This window comes from Monodon monoceros, unplaced genomic scaffold (genome assembly GCF_005190385.1).
Source record: "Monodon monoceros isolate NGI ecotype Baffin Bay Population unplaced genomic scaffold, NGI_Narwhal_1 Super_Scaffold_9, whole genome shotgun sequence".
In the NCBI taxonomy this organism is placed as follows: Eukaryota; Metazoa; Chordata; class Mammalia; order Artiodactyla; family Monodontidae; genus Monodon; species Monodon monoceros.
In genome coordinates, this window is record NW_021703786.1 from 12,339,408 (window position 1) to 12,361,735 (window position 22,328).

The 22,328-nt window shown below is 37.1% G+C and overlaps 1 protein-coding gene across 10 annotated transcripts in view; it reads left to right on the forward strand.

The window, feature by feature from the left end:
• Window positions 1-22,328, forward strand: part of MBTD1 (mbt domain containing 1) — a 69,879-nt gene that overhangs the window by 9,388 nt on the left and 38,163 nt on the right. For 9 of the 10 annotated variants that reach the window (XM_029211038.1, XM_029211040.1, XM_029211037.1 and 6 more), the window contains one exon: window positions 19,133-19,334. In XM_029211038.1, coding sequence (XP_029066871.1) covers window positions 19,181-19,334 — 154 coding nt within the window. In that variant the 5' untranslated portion in view covers window positions 19,133-19,180. Of the gene's footprint in view, window positions 1-17,223; window positions 17,260-19,132; window positions 19,335-22,328 lie in introns of those variants that run through there. The other variant, XM_029211035.1, reaches the window with a different exon arrangement.

Below are 22,328 nucleotides of genomic sequence, written 5' to 3' on the forward strand. Positions count from 1 at the left end.
TCCTAGTAGACACTATATTTCAAACACAGAGTATTCATAAAAATTGTTGCTAAATTAGGAAAACATCAGTAGGTTCCATTCAAGAAAGCAAAAGCAAAACCAAAAAGCAAAAGGGTACTTCCATCTTGAAATATAGAAACCTTCTATTATATGTTAGAAAGCCTTGTGCAAAAAAGTTCATAGCAGTTTTATTCATAGTATTCAAGTCTGGGTGGACAATGGATAGACTAATATATTGATAAAGTTCAGTTTCACTCAGCAGTAAGAAGCGTTGAACCATTATACATGCAATAACATAGATAAATCTCAAAATGTCCGTATCGTTTTATTCCATTTATGTAAAATCTTAAATATATGCAAAATTAAGCAATCGTGCTAAAACTGGGAGGAGGAGAAAAACTGACTGTGAAAGGACATGAGGGAGCTTTCTAGAGTGATAGAAAATTTCAGCATCTTGATTGAACTTGAAAAGTTCAGCATCTTTGATATGCATTCAAAATTATGCCTCAATTTAAAAAAAATCAACTTTTGGATAAACAGGGAAAGCAAACAAATTACAGAGTTTCTAAAAAGTAATAATAATGGGGCTTCCCTGGTGGCGCAGTGGTTAAGAATCCACCTGTCAATGCAGGGGACATGGGTTCGAGCCCTGGTCCAGGAAGATCCCACATGCCGCAGAGCAGCTAAGCCCGTGTGCCACAACTACTGAGCCTATGCTCTAGGGCCCGTGAGCCACAACTGCTGAGCCCGTGTGCCAAAACTACTGAAGGCCACGTGCCTAGAGCCCATGCTCCACAACAAGAGAAGCCACTGCAATGAAAAGCCCGCGCATTGCAACGAAGAGTAGCCCCTCCTTGCTGCAACTAGAGAAAGCTGCACATGGCAACAAAGAACCAAAGCAGCCAAAAGTAAATAAATAAATAAATTTATAAATAATAATAATGAAAATGCTACATACATACCAGAATCTGTGGAATATGTTTAAAACAGTGAGCAGAGGAAAATTCGGACTCCTAAATTATCAGCTGTTAAAGGAAAATTCAAAAGTAAATTCTAAAGATTTTATTGGCTTTATCAGCAGTTGATACATTGGGCAACATCCAGTCTAGCAGGTAGAAAGGAGCTCTGAAGAGCTGCAGAAGGCCAAGAGATTTTGATAGACCAAAGTGAGCAGGAGGAACAAGGAAGTTATACTGGGCATTTGCTGATTGGTTAAAATGGGGTTACTGGCCTTAATGGAGCAAAAGGAAGTCTTGGAGCTGGGTCAAGTAACTTGTGCTGATAGGTTGACTTAGGCTTATCTTTTTCTGGAAGAGCTGAGTGTAGAAAACTAACCACTAAATTTTGGCTTTCTGACTTGGGGCTTAGCATGAGCAACTCCACCTTGGGCCTAATCCGGTTACTTTAGCATAGTAAAAATAGAAGATTGAAAATAAATAATTCCCAACTCAGAAACAAAAAGAGCAAAGCAAAACACACAAAAAAAGGGAATAATAGATAAAAGTAGAAGTTAATGAATTAAAGGACAGAAAAACTATACATAAAATTGATGAGTCAATCCTGGACCTTTGTGGGAAAATTCACAAAGTTTGTAAACCACTAGCTAGTTTAATCAAGGGGGAAAGGAGAATGCACAAACATACAAAATAAGAAATAAGAAGGAAATAACTTGATACAGAAGAAATTGAGAAAATCGTACACAACTATTTTGCACACACTGTGCAAATAAATTTGAAAACCTAGATGAAATGGATTATTAGGAAAATACAGTTTGAGAAAATTGACCTCACTAGAGAGTTTCTTAAAAACTTAGGTAAATTTCTCTATTTCTTTTATGGAAATTATCAAGGAACTATCCCACAAAACACCAGGCCTGAGTGATTTCACAAGGGAATCTGCAAAACCTTTAGATAGCATGTAGTCCCAATGCTACACAAATCATTTCAGACCATAGAAAATGAAGGAAAACTTTCTAATTATTTTTATGAAGCAAGACTAATACTGATTTCTGAACCTGATAAAGATGGTGCAAAAAAATGAAAATTAGACATTTATGAATATCAGTGCAAAATCCTAAATATTGTGCAATCTCTTAACACAATATTCAAATACATTATGACTAAGTGAGCTTGATAGTAGCAGTACAAGAATGATTCAGTATTTGGAAGTTTGTTGATATAATTTACCATATTAATAGCTCTAAGGAGAACAGTCATATTCTCTTTTTAGATGTTGGGAAAGTCTGTGACAAATTCAACACCTATTCCTAACAGAAACTTTTAAGAAAACAGGAGTGGATAGATCCTTCCTTAACATGATTTTTGTAAATGCACATGCACACTCACATACATACATACATACATCAAAATATCTTAATCCTGGGGCTTCCCTGGTGGCGCAGTGGTTAAGAATCGGCCTGCCAGTGCAGGGGACACGGGTTTGAGCCCTGGTCTGGGAAGATCCCACATGCCGCGGAGCAACTAAGCCCGTGCACCACAACCACTGAGCCTGTGCTCTAGAGCCCGTGCTCTGCAACAAGAGAAGCCACCTCAGTGAGAAGCCCGCGCACAGCAACGAAGAGTTCTTCCCACTCGCCGCAACTAGAGAAAGCCCGTGCAGCAACGAAGACCAACGCAGCCAAAAATAAATAAATAAATAAAGCAAATGCAAAAAATACAGTTAGGAAAAAGAAAATTATAAGCTTAGTGGAAAAGAGAAAAGTTTCTTTGCAAGTGACGTTATAGTGTATCTGGAAAGCCCTAGAAAATCAATGATAAAACTTTCCAAATAATTTAGCAAGATTGCAGGATATAAAATAATAAATCTAAGTGTACTCAGTGAATTCAACAATATAACAAAAGGGAAAATTGCATTTACATTAGCCACGAAAAATAAAATACTTAAATTCATAAGGATTTCCTTTTAACAAGAATTGTTCAAAAGCCTATATGATGCAAACTATACAACGTTTCTTGTTCTCAGTTAAGACACTTCAACATTATGAAGATTCCGAAGTTAGTAAATCTAATGAGGCCCTAATAAAAATACCCAACAATTTTTTGGTATAGAACTAAGCTAGTTAATACTGAAGTTCATTTGGAAAAATAAAACATGCAAGAATATCAAAGCATTAAAGGAAAAATATTGGGGGAGGGTGTCTAGGCCTACCAGATTTCAGACTATACTAGGAAGGCTCTCTAATTCAAAAAGGAAGCTATTGGCACATGAATAGACAGACCAATAAGATAGTATAACGTTTAGATATGGACACAACTACATATGGAAATCTAAAACATAAAGTGGTATTTCAAAGCACTGTGACAAAAGGGACATTTTAGTAAAAAGCAATGGTACAACTAGATAGTTGGGAAAAGATAATATTAGGGCCACTGTTTATACCATACATAAGAATAAACTCTAGGGGCTTCCCTGGTGGCACAGTGGTTGAGAGTCCGCCTGCCGATGCAGGGGACACGGGTTGGTGCCCCGGTCCGGGAGGATCCCACATGCCGCGGAGCGGCTGGGCCCATTAGCCATGGCCGCTGAGCCTGCGCATCCGGAGCCTGTGCTCCGCAATGGGAGAGGCCACAACAGTGAGAGGCCCGCGTACTGCAAAAAAAAAAAAAGAATAAACTCTAAATGGATCAGAGATGTAAATAACAATATGGGTGAATTTTTCTATACCATGGTATAAGGGAAATTTTTCTGTGACTCAAGGTACAATGAAAGAAAATACTGATAAATTTTACTACATTAAAAAAATTTTATTTAATTGTATGGCAAAAAATTCCGTAAAATCAAAATTTGCCATATATAACAGAGGTAAATTTAGGGTAAATTCCTAAATACAAAGAGTTTTGAAAAAACATTTAAAAGATTAAAAACACTTAAAGAATAAAGGGCAAGAGATAAGAACAGACAAGTCCACACACATATACAGAAAGGTACAAAAATGGCTTAGTGTAGAACTATACTGGTTTTTAATACCAAACCCTACTAAAAAGGATGTGAGATCTCCTTGGAGAAAAGGTTAATTTAGGAGCTGGAGCAGTGTAGGGTTTAAAACGATCCTAGAATATCTTGATATTCCAGAAAGTAAGGTACTGCTCAAAAATTGATGTGGGCATGTCAAAATGACATGGGAGTCAGTTCAAGGGGATCCTAGTAACCAAATCTGGGATAATTTGAACCCCCAAATAATTAAAGACAGAAATGAGTTATGAACTAGGGGGGTGGGGCGGGGAAATAGGAGTTAGTGAACTCATACTGATAATGAATAGGTAGATAGATATATAAAGGGGATGATGAGAGTTTCCTGCTGACTGGTAAGAGAGTACTAACACTAGAAAATCATTTTGCAGACATCATAATGTTTGGTGCTGCAGGAGTTATTGGATGCCTAATTTAGGGATGAGGGGGGTAGAATTTCAGTGAGCAACTGTATTAGTTTGTTTTAAATGTGTCCCCAAGATTGCTTATTAGTTGCAAGGAGAAATATGGTAAGTATACTGGAAAAACTGGACAACACCTTGGCAGGGTGATGAAAATGAACATCACCACTGAGGGGCAGATATGTATCTTGTGCCTCTGGATGTAATACTCTTTAGAAGGAAAAATCACTTACGTAGTAGTATGGGGATATATAACCTGAAAATGAGGAAACTTCAGATGAACCCCAAATGAAAAGCATCCCATTAAAAAGAGGAGAGGTCTTCCCAGCATTGCTTGGGTCTGGACGTAGGTGTTTCCCCAATTGGTGCTGTATGCACTTTTATTTCTATCTATATATATATTGCTTGTTCTCCCAACTTGGTGATGTAAGTTCTCCCAAATTGGTGATGTATGTACATTTATCTCTGTCTCTGTCTCTCTCTCTCTCTCTCTATATATATATATTGCTTGTCCTTATATTGTAACTTACTACTAATATAATAAATTTCCTTATTTCTTGCTTATTAAAAAAAAAAAAAAGAGGAGAGGAAGCCTACATTCTCCAAAAACAATCTTCTAGATTAAAGGAAACAAATACAGCATGTGATGCTGGACTGGAGGGAAGAAATTCTATAAAGGACATTGGGTCCATTGAAATATGGATGGTAAATTAGGGCAAAGTATTAACGTTAAATTCCCTGAAACTAATAACTGTGCTATAGTGATGAGAGAATGTTTATATTCTCAGGAAATGCACAGTGAAGTAGTTTGGAATAAAAAGACATGTATGGGACTTCCCTGGTGGTCCAGTAGTCAAGACTCCACACTTCCACTGCAGGGGGCATGGGTTTGATCCCTGGTCAGGGAGCTAGGATCCTGCATGATGCTGCCAAAAAAAAAAAAAATTGTATGCAACTCACTCTCAAATGGTTCAGAAAAACATCTATATATTTCGAGAGAAGAATAAAACAAATGGAGCGATTTTTTTAGTAATTGGTGAATCTGAGTTGAATACACAGGATTTCTTTGTACTATATTTCCAGCTTTTCTGTAAATTTGGAGTTATTTCCAAGTAAAAAGTTTTTTTAAAAAAAAAGGGGAAAAAAGACTACACTGACATATCATTTTCATCCAGCATATTATGGCAAAAAAAAAAAAAACTCCCAGTATTGCTGGAGCAAATACAAAACGGTAAAATTTCCATGGAGGGGAATTTGGCAATATCTAACAAAACATTCACCATTCTACCCAGCAGTCACACTTCTGAGGATATACCCTGAAGTTATACCTCAAACAATTTATATACATATATGTGTATATGTATATATACATGTGTATATGTTCATTGCAGCAATATTTGTTATTGCAAAACATTGAAAACTGTTGTGTCCAAATGAAATTGATTGAATAAACATGCGCACAGTGGAGAACTGTGCAGCTTAAAAAGGAATGAGGAAGATGTCTGTGCCCTGAAATGAAGTGGTTTCTAGGATGTATTTCTAAATTAAAGGACAGAGGAATTTAGTATGTGGCCTTTTGTGTATATAAGGAAGCATAAATATACCTGTAAATAAGGAAGCATAAATATACCTGTTTACCTTTTTAAAACATACACACATAAGAAAGATGAACCAGAAAGCAATAAAGTTGGTTACCCACCTACAGGAGACAGTGGTGAGGTAAGGGAAGGAAATATTTCTCCAAGTTATACCTTTTTGTATAGCTGTTTATATTTGAAAGCAGGGTGATTTTTTTGATAGTCCCAATAAATGAAATTAACTCAATAAGGATGTCAAGGGAGACTAAAACCAAAAGCAAACCAAAACCAACTTATTTCAAACTGACAATTGAAGGAGGGAGAAATAGCTAATCCAAGTAACTCTAAAACTCAGTACTCTGTTCCTCAGTTTGAGGAGAAGGGACTACAAAGAAATTCTGAACTCAAAAGTTCATTTTTGTAGCAGTATGGATGTTATGCTCTGAAACTATTTAAATATATAAAAGGATGGAGCAAATGAATAAATGTTAATTTTGTTGGAAGCCAGGGTTTTCAATAGAAGAAGAGAGAGACAAATACGGATGTGAGAAGGTAAGGAAAAGCCCTGTGGGGATGGATTCTAATTGGAGGTTGTAAGTGTGAACTTATGATTTTGAAAATACATTGTATATACATAAGTCATATGTCACATACATGTGTGCATATATATTCCAACTCACATGCACTGAAAGGCTCCAGAAGCAAAGAGATACCCCAGTAGCAATGAACACATGGACCACCTAGATCTTTATTTCTAACATTCCTAGTAAAAGAAACCAAGGCTCTTTGGAGAAATGGTTGATTCCAGAGCTGAGACAGGAAAGTGAGATAAGCCTAGAATGTCTTGTTATGCCAGAAAGCAAAAAATTGTTCAAAAATGACAGGGGCATGTCAGAATGACACAGGAGTCAGCTTGAATGGGTTCCCACTGGCTGAATCTGTCATGATTTGAGCCCCCAAATAACAAAGGACAATAAAGAATTACAAACCATTGAAAAGTTGGAATCCAGGAGTTAATACCCATAAGAGAAAAAAGAAGGGATCTTCCTGACAGAAGAATGCCAACTGATGAATATGGAAGGAATTCTGGGATTGGAAAATCATAGTAAAAGATTGGGCAAGAATCATTGGGTGCTAAATCTGGAGTGAAATTTTGATGAGCAGTATATTTGCATGGTCTTGAAGTGTCTTCCATAGGTTGCTTATTAAAAGAGGGAAAACAGTAAAACACCAGTGGAGAACCAGATCCCACAGCTAGACCAAGTCTTATCACCAATAAGGGGCAGATGAACATCATATAATCTGGGTTTACTACCCTGAGTAGCATGAGTTATGTAGTATTTCAACTGGGAATATACAGTCTGAATCTAATGATGAGAAGACTGCAAACCCAAAAGGGGGAAGTTTTTAAAGGAGAGGAAATCTGTGTGAAAGAATTCCAAATAATTTGTGTAGGTAGTCCACACTGAAAGAGGGGGTGCTTGATGGCCTCTTGATGTGCTTTCGCCTATGCTGTTCTCTGCCTAAAAAGACCCTCCTCTTGCCCATCAGAAATCTTCTCTCAGCCTTTAAACAAGTATCATTTGTGTGTGTGTGTATGTGTGTGATACTGAGTTGACCTGACCCCCTATTTTTCTCTCTTGGAAATTTTCACTCCATTCATCCACATAATTGTCTTTGGGTGTGTGTGTGTGTGATACTGAGTTGACCTGACCCCCTGTTTTTCTCTCTTGGAAATTTTCATTCCATTCATCCACATAATTGTCTTTGGAGCTGCTCTGTTCTTTTATGCCCCTGACCCTCTGGTTGAATGCCCCTAGGCATGCACTTAACCCAGGTGAAGACAACATACCCATTATTTGGGATTTTTTAAACTTAGGAACTCTGCTCTTAGAACTGTAAGATGGCAAATTTAAGAAATGAATGATAAAGAGATCATAATACCAGGGAAAAAAACTAAAGGCTTTGACTAAGATTTTGTCTGAGGAATAAAGAGGGATCCTCAAATATTCAGGGACAATAATGAGAGAATAAAATTGGTTTCTGCTTACCTCCTACCAAATTCAGTTTGTTCATCAAATTAGAAACCACAGTTTAATTAGGTTTCTGTCACTTATAACCAAAAACATAAAGGCTCAGTTTAAATCAGGGTTTCTCACCAGTGGCACTAAACAGCGTTTTGGACTCTCCTGTCATGTTAATGCAAAGGAATGTGACTCTTTTCCTCCAGTTCTCTTTAGGGATATTGCCAAATATCTACCAGGGGGCTAATATCCACTGCCCCCAGTTGAGAGACAACAAATATTTGAGTCCTGCAATGCTGATCTCTGAGAATATTGTGAACAAGACAGAAATACTTACAGTTCAGAGAAGATAGGCAAAAAATTAAGTGCACACAAAAACCTTAAAATCAAATTCATAATACTCTGAAAGAAACAAACAGGATACTGAAATGAGAAATAATGGGGTGAAGAGTGCTATTTCATTTAATTAATTTGCTTAAGAGTGCTTTATTTTTTTTAATTTATTTTTTTAAAAAAGAGGGGGTGCTTAATTCCCCACTCCTTGAGCGTGGGCTTCGAATAGTTACTTCCTTCCAAAGAGTACAGTGTGGAGAGAGGTGAAGAGTAATTTTATAGTAGAAAAAACTGCCAAATAATTCTTCAGGCAAGTGGGACTTCCCTGATGGTGCAGTGGTTAAGAATCCATCTGCCGATGCAGGGGGCGCAGGTTCAATCCCTTGTCCGGGAAGATCCGACATGCCGCGGAGCAACTAAGCCCATGAGCCACAACTACTGAGCCCGAGTGCTGCAACTACTAAAGACCGCGCACCTAGAGCCCATGCTCCACAACAAGAGAAGCCACCGCAATGAGAAGCCCGCGCACTGCAACGAAGAGTAGACCCCACTCGCTGCAACTAGAGAAGGCCCACGCGCAGCGATGAAGACCCAACACAGCCATAAATAAATAAATAAATTTATTTATTTTAAAAGAATTCTGGCAAGTAATCAAGGTCAACATCAACAGGGGTAAGTTATGTTGACAGGATGTATCCCCAGTCTAATCATGAGGATATGAGACAAATTCAATAGAAGCGACGTTCAACAAAATACCTGACCAGTACTCCTCAATTGTCAAGGTCACCAGAAACCAGGAAAATCTGAGAAATTTTCACAGCCCAGAGGAGCTTAAGTAAATCTAACAACTAAATGTAGTGTGGGATCTTGGAACAGAAGAAGAACATAGGGTAAAAATGAAGGAAATTTGAATAAAGTATATATAGACTTAGTTAAATGACATATCAATTGTAGTTCATTAACAAATGTACAATACTAACGTAAGATATTAATAGGGGAAACAGGTATAATATGGGAAATCTGCGCTGTATTTTCAACTTTTCTGTAAATCTATTGGAACTATATACATTGTAAATCATTTGTAAGTAAAGATGAAATATTTTGCAAAAATAGCCATCTATTGTTACCATTCTTAAGGGGGGACATAATCTTATAATAAAGAGTAGTCATTTAAGTTTAATAAGTTAAGCTTTATGGAAAAAATTTATAACCCAGGCAATAAATGTAAGTTGACATTCGCCCTTTTTATCTCCATCCTCCAAACTTTTTATTCAAGTTGATCAAAAAACTCACTTCTTGTTATTTTTAATCTCATGGGGAAATGAGGAATCACTGTATCTTTATACCTATCCACCTCATAAGTTAAATCATTGGTGTTTATATGGTAATGTTTACTGCTGCTCAGCCCAGTCACTGGATTGAACCCGGGCTACGGCAGTGAAAGCCCAGAATCCTAACCACTAGGCCACCAGGGAACTTCCTTTGTTCCTTTTTGTTTGTGTGTTTTGTTTTGTTTTTTGCGGTACGCAGGCCTCTCACTGTTGTGGCCTCTTCCGTTGTGGAGCACGGGCTCTGGACGCGCAGGCTCAGCGGCCATGGCTCACGGGCCCAGCTGCTCCGCGGCATGTGGGATCTTCCCGGACCAGGGCACGAACCCGTGTCCCCTGCATCGGCAGGCGGACTCTCAACCACTGCGCCACCAGGGAAGCCTTCCCTTTGTCCTTTTTGATATAACTTCTTTTCCTGGAGTTAACAACCGTCTCATATTTTTTCGTTTAATCATTTAACACTATTAAAAGTGTCTATTGCCTTTTTCCTAAATCCTCCAACAAACTCTGTCAAACACAAAAGTTTTATTTTTATCCTGGAGCTGCCATCATCCATCCTCCTCCAGTATAGTCTGGTTGCTTTGTAGGCCTCCTGTACAGCTGTCATCCGAGGACATCCCTTTTATCATTGTCTTGGGAATTCCCTGTCCTCTGTTGGATCTTTCTCTTTCTTCATTACTTTGATATTATAATGAAGCACATCTCCTGAGTAAAAGTGGGATCTAAGTTTTTTGAGACTTGGCATATCTGAAAATATCTTTATCCAACCATTATACGTGGCTGATAGATTGACAGGATATAGATTTTTTTAACAACTTTCTTGAAGTAAAATTGACACGAGATTTAAAACTTGAAAGTGTACAATTTAATAAGTTTTGACAAATATAACACTCGTGAAACCATCACCACAGTCAAGATACAGAAGCTGTCCATAATCCCCAAAAGTTTCTTCGTGATCCTTTATAACCTTTTTCCCACCCCTGGCCCATCCCTTCCCCAGGTAACTTACTGATCTGTTTTCTGTCACTATACATTAGTTTGCATTTTCTAAAGTTTTATAAAAATGAAATCATGCAGCTTGTGTTCTTTTTTTTTTTTTGGTATGGTTTTCGCTCAGCATAATTATTGTGAGATTATCGCTGTTGTGTGTGTCAAAAATTAATTCCTTTTTATTGCCAAGTAGCAAAATGGAATCATTGTATGGATGTACCACAATTTGTTTATTCATTTACTTTTTGATGGACATTTGGGTATTTCCAGTTTTGAGCTATTATGATCATTCATATATATGTCTTTGTATGGACTTAAGCTTTCATTTTTCTTAGATAAATACCCAGGAGTGGAATGGATCGTAGGCGGTGTATATTTAGCACGTCTTATTTAACACTGTATTTAAAGCTGCGTGTTCTCCAAAGTGCTTGTACCATTTTACATTCCCATCTTCAGTATATGAGAGTTCCATTTGCTGCACAGACCATAGAGGGCTGTGGGTTTGTTTGGCCATTCTAATAGGTGCATAAGAACATCTTGTGATTTTAATTTGTAATTTCCTAATGACCAATGATGTGGAACATGTATTCATGTCCTTATTTGCCGTCCATGTAGCTTCTTTGTGAATTCTCTTTAGATCTTTGCCTGTTTTTTTTTAATTATGTTGTTTAAGTTACTGAATTTTGACGGTTCTTTATATGTCCTGGATACAAATCCTTTATCAGGTATATGATTTGCAAATATTGTTTTCCAGTCTGTGGCTTGTTTTAGTCTCCTAATAGTGTCTTTCAAAGACCAGAAGTTTTAAATTTTGATTAAGTTTAGTGATCAATTTTTCCTTTAATGGGTCATACTTTTGATGTCATATCCAAAAACTTTTTAATACCTAACCTAACATCGTGAATGTTTTTTTCCAGTTTTTTTTCTGGAAGTTTTTAGTTTTAGCTCTTACTTTTAGGTCTGTGATCCGTCTTGTTTTTGTTTTTGGCCACGCCGTATGGCTTGTGGGATCTTAGTTCCCCAACCAGGGATTGAACCCAGGCCACAGCACTGAAATTGCCAAGTCCTAACCACTGGACCACCAGGGAATTCCCTGTGATCCATTTTGAGTTACGTTTTGTTTATGATATAACGTATAGATCCCAGTCTTTTTTTTTTTTTTTTTGCATATGGTTATCTGCTTGTTCCAGCACCTTTTGTTGAGAAGACTATATTTTCTCCACTGAATTGCCTTTTCACACTTGTGAAAAAAAATCAATTGACCATATATGTATGGGTCTATTTCTTTTGATCTATTTGTCGGTCTTTATGTCAAAATTCCACTGCCTTGATTAGAGTAGCTTCAGCATACGTCTTGGAGTCAGGAAGCTTAAGTCTTTCAACTTTGTTCTTCTCAAATTTGTTTTGGCTATTCTAGGCCCTTGCAGTTCCATATGAATTTTAGATTCAGCTTGTCAATTTCTACCCCAAAATCTTCTGTGTTTTGATTATGTTTTTCGGGGTTGGTTTGTTTGGCCACTCCATGTAACATGTAGAATCTTAGTTCCCTAGCAGGGATTGAACCCCTGCCCCCTGAAGTGGAAGCACAGATTCTTAACCACTGGACCACCAGGGAAGTCCCTTGATTACAATTGTGTTGGATCTATAAATCAACTTGGGAAGAATTGGCATTTTAACAATATTTATTCTTCTAATCTGTGAACACAGTAAATCTTTCCATTTATTTAGATCTTTCTTTAACCCTTTCAGGAACATTTAGTAGTTTTCATGGTATTGGTCTTGCACATCTTTTGCCAGATTTATCCCCAATTATTTCATACTTTTTGATGCTATTGTAAGTGGTATTTTTTTATTTCCAGAAATTGAACTCCAGAAATTTCAATTTCTGGAGTTTTGTTGCTAGTATATAGAAATGCAGCTGATTTTCCTGTACTGATATTTTGTCCTGCATCCTTGCTAAACACTTATTAGCCCAACACTTACTGTATATTCCATCAGATTTTCTACAATCATGATGTCTGGGAATAAAGATTTAGTTAAATTTACTTCTTTACAATCTGGATTCTTTTATTTCTTTATTTCTGTACTTTTTGTTTCTTATTGCACTGGCTAGAATTTCTAGTACAATATTGAATTAAAATGGCAAAAGCAAATATATAAACTCCCAGTCTTCATGGGAAAACATCCAGATTTTCATAATTAAATTTCTTTTTTTTTTTGGCTGGGCCACACAGCATACAGGATCCTAGTTCCCCTACCAGGGATCAAACCCGTGCCCCCTGCAGTAGAAGCATGGAGTCTTAACCACTGGACCGCCAGGGAAGTCCCCATTAAATTTCATGCTAAGTTTAGGATTTTCCTGAATGTTCTTTATCGGGTGAGGAAGTTCTCTTCTATTCCTAGTTTGCTGAGGGTTTTTTTTTTTTAATCAGGAATAGGTCTCGGAGTCTGTAAAATGCTTTTTCTGTATCTCTTGAGATAATCATATGACTTCTGTTTTTTAGTCTATTAATATGATGAATTTATTGATTTTCAAATGTTGAATTAGCTTTGCCTTCCTGGGATAAACCCACTTGGCCATCCTATATTATTCTTTTTATGTAGTGTTTGATTCAGTCTGCTAAAATTTAGTTTAAAATGTTTGCATCCTATATTCATGAGCAATATTGCTCTGTAGTTTTCTTACAATAGCTTTTCTGGTTTTGGGATCAGAGTAATGCTGGCCTAATAGAATGAGTTGGAAACTGTTTCATCCTCTTCAGTTTCCTGGAAGAGTTGTTGTAGAATCAGTAGTATTTCTTAAGTAGAATTCTCCAGTGAAGCCATTTGGGCTGGCGTTTTCTTTGTGAGAAGGTTTGTAACTACACATTTAATTTCTTTACCTATTCAGGTTATTATAGTTATTTACCTATTCAGGTAATATGTTTATATGTGAGATTTGGTTCTATGTCTTTCAAAGAATTTGTCCGTTTCCTCTAAGTTGTCAAATTTATTAGCGTAGAGTTGTTGGTAATATTCTTACTCTCCTCTTAATATCTCCAGAATCTGTAGTGATGCTGCCTCTCATCCATGATACTGGAAATTTTGTCTTTTCTCTTTTTTGCTTACCTCTAATCAGTCTTATTGATCTTCTCAAAGAACTGGCTATTGCTTTCTTTTTTGTATGTGTGTGTGTTTGTTTGTTTTTCAGTTAGTTGATTTTCACTTGGAGCTTTGAGTATAGATTTTATGATAAGAATTTTTTTCCTTAACCAGCTATTGCTTTCTTTTTTTTCTTCTTTTTGTTTGTTTGTTTGTTTTTTAGTTAGTTGATTTTCACTTGGAGCTTGGAGTATAGCTTTTCTGATAAGAATTTTTTTCCTTTAGAAGTTTGAAGGCATTACTTTTGTTAATCTTGTCATTGAGAAACCCACTGATATCCTAATTCCCTTCTCTTTTTGTGTGATATAGTGTTTTTCTTGAAGCTTTTAGTATGGCAAAGTTCTGTAATTTTTATAAGGATGTACCTTGGTATATAGTTTGGTTTTTTTTTTAAGTCATTAGGCTGGGCTTGCGTGGTCCCTTCAGTATAGGAACTCTGTCTTTTGATCCTGGAATTCTTGTTGTTGTTGTATTTTTTTCTTTGTTCCTATCTGTTTTCTTTCTTCAGTATCTCTATTCTTTGGATTTTGTATCTTCTGTATTTAACTTTTATCTTTTCTCTTTTATTATCTACCTATTTGTCTCATGTATACACATACACACATGCTTTTTGAAAGATTTCCTTGATTTTACTATCCATGTATTAATTTATTATTTTGCCTCTTCTGTTTTTTAAATTCCAAGATCTGTCTTGTTCACTGATAGCATCCTATTATTATATTTCTCTGAAGAATTTTTTTTTGAAGTTTTCTTTTGCTCCCTGTATTACTTCTATTTCCTGTAGATTCTTTTTTTCTGAAGATTTGTTTTGGTCTTTCACATTGTTTTAATTAATTATTTTAATTTTAAAATTAATTAATTAATTAATTAATTTGGCTGTACTGGGTCTTCATTGCGGCACATGGGCTCTTCATTGAGGTGCGCAGGCTCAGTAGTTGCAGTGCAAGTGCTTAGTTGCAGTATGTGGGATCTTAGTTCCCCAACCAGGGATCGACCAGGGCTCGAACCCAGGCACCCTGCCTTGGGAGCGAGGAGTCTTAACCACTGGACCACCAGGGAAGTTCCTGGTCTTCCACATTTTTAAGAGGCTTTTCACAAATGACTGGTAATCCTTGCCTGTTTATTCATATTTAATGGTTAGTTACTAAGCAGCTGATGGGACTAAATGTGCCCAAATTGGGCTTGTTGACTAGTGAGATTCACTGTTGTGATTGGTTACTTTTAAAATCTCTCTGGTCTCCTGCAGTTTTACTGTGATCTGTTTAGATGTGGATATCTTTTTGTTGTGCTTAACATATATTGTAGTGCTTAACGTATATTGTAGTTCTATCTGTGAATTCATGTTTTTGTTATTCAAAATTTTCAGCCAGTATCTCATTCAGCTTTACCTTTTTCCATTCTCCATAGTCTCTCCTTTGAGAATTTTTTTATATATATATAAATGTATTTATTATTTATTTTTGGCTGTGTTGGGGCTTCGTTGCTGCATGCGGGCTTTCTCCAGTTGCAGCGAGCAAGGGCTACTCTTCGTTACCATGTGCGAGCTTCTCGTTGCAGTGGCTTCTCTTGTTGTGGAGCACAGGCTCTAGGCACGAGGGCTTCAGTAGTTGTGGCACTCGGGCTCAGTAGTTGTGGTTCGCGGGCTCTAGAGCGCAGACTCAGTAGTTGTGGCACACAGGCTTAGTTGCTCCGCAGCATGTGGGATCTTCCCAGATCAGGGCTCGAACCCATGTCCCCTGCATTGGCAGGTGGATTCTTAACCACTGCGCCACCAGGGAAGTCCATCTCCTTTGAGAACTCTTATTGACATTTATTATTAGATCTTTACATTCAGTGCTCTTTTAACTTCTTAGTTTCTATGTTTCTGTTCTTCTTTGCCTTTTTGGGTTCTTTCTTAATGTTTATCTTCCATTTCCCCAATTATTTTTTAGGCATGTCTAATCCATTTAGGGTTTTTTTGTGTTTTTTTTTTTTAATTACAGCAATTGTATTTTTCATTTACAGAAATAACATTTGGTTCTTTCTGATTGTATTCTCTGTTCATTTTTCAATAACATTTTTTATTTCTTCTTAGTTCTTGTACGGTTATTTTATATTCTGTTTCTGGCAATTCCAGTGCCTAACTATTTGGGATATCTAATCTATTTCTGCTGACGCTTGCGGTGGACCGCTTATTGTGTGTTTGATATTTGATTGTGTACTGATATTTGATAAAAATCTGTGGAAATGCTGAAAGGCCAGAATTGTAGGTGATTATTTCTGAAATGATTTAGGATTGCTTTTTCTGGGTGTCAAGGGGCACTGGTATCCTAGAACCACTTTAATTTCTTGACATGGGAATTTTCTGACCATCTAGGGTAGGATAAGTTATAACCTCAGGTCTTCGGTTGCAAAATCCCAGAGAAGCCTCTCCACCCAGAGCATGGACAGAAAGGCTCCTTTGTAGGTCCCCGAGCTGTGCAGCTTGTGGGATCTCAATTGCCTGACCAGGAATTGAACCCAGGCCACCGCAGTGAAAGCCTGGAATCCTAACACTTAGGCCACCAGGGAACTCCCTACATGTAGTCAGTTTTTTTCCCACCCATTTTACAACTTATATTGAAGTTGCAGCCCCCTCAGGGGCTTTGGTCTGATATAGAGAACATTTCTCTAGAACATTAGTCCTTAAAGATGCTTTGGGGGCTTCCCTGGTGGCGCAGTGGTTGAGAGTCCGCCTGCCGATGCAGGGGACATGGGTTCGTGCCCTGGTCTGGGAAGATCCCACATGCCGCGGAACGGCTGGGCCCATGAGCCATGGCCGCTGAGCCTGCGCGTCCGGAGCCTGTGCTCCACACGGGAGAGGCCACAACAGTGAGAGGCCCGCGTACCAAAAAAAAAAAAAAAAAAAAAAGATGCTTTGGAAAACACTGCATACTATATATACCTCTTAAATTATTGTAATGTTCACAAGCATCTTAAGGGTTCGAAGAGGGCTTTGAAGTAAGGAAAATTTCCCAAATGTATTTGACCATAATACGTTTTTTAAAATGTTAACAGCCTATACTTATTGAAACCAAAATGTTTGTAATCATTGGGTCCCTGAAATTTTAAGTTTATATTCTCTAACAAGTTGAGTCAGAATAAGATATTCTGTGTTGACATTTCAGGATCAGTAAATAGCGGCTAACCAAGCTGACTATAAAGTGGACGACAAACTTATATGAAAACTCTGGATGTAAAAGATCATCTCTGTATGGAGTTAGGGTGTATGAATTTATTAGGATTTAGAATTCTAGCCAGTGTTTACTAAATGTATATTCCAGGCATTGTGATAAATATTTCATAGTGTCTTTATGTTGCCCTCAGGAAGAAAATATATCAAACTTTAATCTAGCCTTCAAGGGCCCTGGTGATCTGGCCACTGCATCCTCCTCCAACCTCATCTCCCACACCTCTCACACTGGACATCAGCCACATTGGCCTTTCAATGCACCAAGTATGTTCCAGCCCAAAAGCCTTTGTCTTGCCCTTTCCTTCCAGCACCAGATATTCAAGTGGCTGCCCTTTTTGTCCTCAGGGTCTTTCCTCACCACCGAATCTCAGTTGACTACACTTGCCTTATTACTCTATTATCACATGGTCTTGCTTGGATTTCTCCCACCAGTAGACTATAACCTTATGAGAACCATTGATCTCTCTTAACCTCTCTTACTGTGAGACACACAGATGCTTGATAAATAGTTGTTGAATGTTGAATGAATAAGAGAAAGTCATCACTTGCCCAAGTTCACAGCTAATAAATGACAAAACTAAGTCTCAAACCTGGGTCTGTCAGAATTCTGTGTTGCTAGTACCATACTTTATCTAAGCAAGCATTATCCTATTCCCTGCCACCTTACCAGTTCAAAATATTGTTAGACTTTTCCTTGTGAATTGCGTTCAGAGTCTTTATTCTCTTGAAATCTCCTGGTGGTAGCAGATTTTGATTCTTTGAAGATACATGTAATTTATAGAAATAACAAAGCTATTCAGAACCAAATCTGCTAAATAATCAGGCTGGGGAAACCAATAGTGGGGGAGGGGGGAATATTCTAAAGTGACCTCAGTTGGCTTTTCTTTTTTAAATTGGGTCTAAAAGAGAGTTCTGAAAGAAGAATAGTAAAAAAAAAAAAAAAAAAGAGTTTAGAAGTTGCGGCAATATTAGTAGAACATGTGTAGAGTCTCCCAAGGGGACTTCTTAAAAGACAGTATTCATTTGAGTATATAATATTTCCATTGTGTGGCTTAAGAAACTAGTTTTGTTGCTTTCATAGTTACACCTGATACAAATGAAAATCAGTTCCCCATCTCAAAGCAAATGTTTAATACAAGCATATCTGAAAATGACAGTTTATTCAATAAAACTAAGATATGCATTCGGATGGTTTTATCTTGTCAAACTTTGGACAACAGATTTCAGCTTTGTTATTGGTCATGTTAAGACGTTAAACTAGCCAGAGAAGAAATTGTGCATAAGGTGAAAGATGATACCAAAAAAATTATAACTGAAGCAAAAGAATAAGATAGGTACCAAACTCTAAAGATTTTTTGGTTGATGGTTTTCACTCTACTTGTAACTCACTGGTATGTTTAGTGATGGTTTGATTTTTTTTCATTTCAAATATTCCGTTTCTTTTTTCTCTTTGTTTTTCCCTGCTTTCTTTTAACTTTCTTCTCACTGAACTTGAAGTTTTGGAATTGATTTCAGGAAAAGTTGGAGTGGTGGTAGGTGTTAGTTTGGGGGTTTTTTGGTGGCTTGAGTGAGGGAACATTTTTGGAGGAACATATGAGTAGCATTTGCTGAACATGATATATAGTATCTTTGTGCTTTTTCTTTTGAAAAGGAAATAGTGTTTAGCTGGAGATGATTGGGTTTTTTTCTAATTATGTATGTTAAAAAAATGAAATAGTGTTACATGTAGAAATGCTGTCTTCTATAATTTTTGAAATAGGTATTTGTTATGTGTATTTCACCACATTGTTTTAAAAAAAGAAATCATCTGATCTAATCGCATTTTATAGAGAAGTGATATATCTAGTTTATGGCAAAACTTTAATTACATGATGATCTTCTGATTCCCATTCAGTGTTTTTTCCATCATTATTATTACTCCTTTTAGCTAACATGGTAGCTAATAGATTTGTGCCTCATGGAAGTGGAGGGCTGCACTTGACACAAACATTTAGCTTTCCATTATAAAATAAAATTATCAATTCTCAGGGCTAGATTTTCATTTTTCAAATCTCATTTATCACAATTTGAACTAAGGTCTTTTAGGTAGTGTACATGAGTGCTGTGTCATGTGTTACTGATTTCTTCTACTTTTAAGACTGAACATTCTTCACGATCCGAAAGGAAAAGAAGAGACTCTTTCGGGATGTTTGACGGTTATGATAGCTGCAGTGAGGACACGAGTAGCAGCTCCAGCTCTGAGGAGAGTGAAGAGGAAGTTGCTCCTTTACCTTCTAATCTGCCAATTATCAAAAACAATGGCCAAGTGTACACATACCCAGATGGTAAATCTGGCATGGGTGAGTATGGAGATATATACTTCAGCTCAGGTGAACAGCCTTTACCTGTTACACACCTTTATACTTGAGGGTATGTTTTGATTCCATTTCTCCTGTCATTTCCCTTAGAATTTTTAAAGAACAGTTTGAAGAAACACAGTCTGAAACTTATAGTTCTAGATAAGATCACTGGGTTTGTGTTAGATCTCTTTATTTTGCATACCTACCACCTGCTGGTAGAAAACAAGTAGAAAAAAATGAAAACAAAAGGCAGCTGAGAAACTTAATGGGACTTAAGTTCCATAATTAAATAATAAATCCCTATGTAATTGGAAGTGTGTAAGATAATAGACTTACAGAGTTGAAAGAGACTTTCAAGGTTAAGTCTCCCTTCTCTTTAACGATTCCTTATAAGTTTTCTGTTTTAACACTTTGGCTATAGGGTATCTCTAATTACCAGAATATCCTTTATATTGAACCAAAATTATCCTTGCTCTAACTTTGTCTTTTGGTCTTAATTTTGATTTTTAAAGGTACACACCACAGAATGATTCTAATCCCTGTAACAAAGACATCTCTTCCCATCACATTACAACACTTATTTCTAGGGTGTCTCTAGGACACACTAAGTAAACCTAATTGCTTCAGTCATTTCTCAGCATCAATGATTTAATTCATCAGTATCCTGCTCACTTTCTTCTGGGAATACTTCAGATTATGTGGTAGTAGGGTGACAACTTGTCTTGCCTGAGACTGTCCTGGTTTTAGGATTAAATGTCCCACATCCTGGAAAAGGACCTCAGGCAAATAGTTGGTCACCCTGTGTGATTAGGACAGAAGGTAGTTCAGCTTTTATCTCCTTTTTTTACGACACTGTGTTTCCATTCAGGCCACCAAAATTGCTTTAACTTTTTTAAGACTAATACTGAATTTGCATATAACTGAAACCACATGAACTAGACCAATTTAAATCAGTCTTGCGCTTGTGCAGTTGATTTTTTAAACCCAAGGTGTTAAGACTTTAAAACTCTCCATGTAACCTTTTTCTTACTAAATTTTGGTCTTAGAAATATTTTATTCCTAATTCTTTCATCTAATGTTGAATGCAGTGTCATCTGATCGTCATTTGCAGATTTGATAATAATGCCCTGTAAGTCATATTCTAGTCTTTTTTTTTTTTTTTTTAATTAGTTTCCTTTGGCCTTTAATGACATTGGTAACTTTTTTTTTTGGCTGTGTTGGGTCTTTGCTGCTGCGCGTGGGCTTTTCTCTAGTTGCGGCGAGCGGGGGCTACTCTTCGTTGTGGTGCGCGGGCTTCTCATTGGGTGGCTTCTCTTGTTGTGGAGCACGGGCTCTAGGCGCGGGGGCTTCAGTAGTTGTGGCACTCGGGCTCAGTAGTTGTGGTTCACGGGCTCTAGAGCACAGGCTCAGTAGTTGTGGCACACGGGCTTAGTTGCTCTGCGGCAAGTGGGATCTTCCCAGACCAGGGCTCGAACCCGTGTTCCGTGCATTGGCAGGTGGACTCTTAACCTCTACACCACCAGGGAAGCCCTATATTCTAGTCTTTTGATTAAAACGTTGAGCATCGAAGGCCCTGGTACAGAGTCCTGCAGATCATATCAAAGAACTTAACTTCACTTATCAGGACTCACTAGGTGTAGTCATCCAACCAGTTAAAACCTACCTAGGTGTTTTCTACTTCAGCTTGAATTTCTCAATCCTTACTGACAAAGCTACATGAGAGATTTTATCAAATGTGTTAACTCCTGTTAATATACATCTTGTCGTGGTTTAGTTATGATATACCAGTCTGGTAATCTTACAACAAAAGGGAGCTTTATATGTGCCAGACTCTGTTTTACAGATACAAATAGAAACAATATAGAATAAACTGCCTGGTGGAGCTTACATCCTGGTCATGAGAATTCTAGTTTGACATGTTTAGTTCTTGGAAAAGATATACTGTCCCCTTGGGATCGCTTTTTTTTTTTTTTTTTTTACGTAGATGATCCACAAACCTTTTAAATAATCTGTTCTAGAATTTTTACAACAGAAAATCATTCGGGCTTTTTTTCCCTTAGACACCCTTTGTTTATCTCTTATCCTTGGCTTCTTACATTTTTTCCATGATTTCTCATAATTCGTTATGAGAACTTACTGGTTAAACTGTAAGTTCCTCCAGTCATAACTGTTTAGATGGAGATTTGAACCCACTCAACCCACTCAACGACATAGTTGTTTGCTCTGTTATCTTTTCTCCCCCCAGCTTTACTGAGGAATAATTGACAAATATAATTGTATATGTTTAAATGTATAAATGTCTATAAATGTGGTGATTTGATATACATGGATACGGTGGAATGATTACCAAGATCAAGATAATTAACACATCTGTCACCTCACAAAGTTAACTGAGTGAGTGTGTGTGTGTGCATGCGTGCGTGCGTGCGGTGTGAGCACAAGATCCCCTCTCAGCAACTTCCAAGTATACAATACAGTAGTGTTATTAACTATAGTCACCATGCTGCACATTAGATCCTCACAACTTATTCTTTTTATAACTGAAAATTTGTACCCCTGGCAACCACCATTCTATGAAATGGGCTTTCTTTTTTTAAGTTTCCACATATAAGTGATACCATACACTATTTGTCTTTCTCTTTCTGGCTTATTTCACTTAGCATAATCCCCTCCAGTTTTGTCCATGTTGTCAGAAATGACAATATTTCCTTCTTTTTATGGCTGAATAATACTCAATTATAATGAATAATATTCCAATTTAATGAATAATATTCCATATATATGGATACCATATCTATCTATCTATATATAGATATATACCACATTTTTTTTTTTATCCGCTCATCCATCAAAAGACGTTTAGTGTGTTTCCATAACTTGGCTATTGTGGATAATGCTACAATGAACATGGGAGGGCAGATATCTCTTTGAGATACTGAGTTGCAGTCAACTAATTTTTGATAAGGGCAACAAGAACACACAATGGGGAAAGGA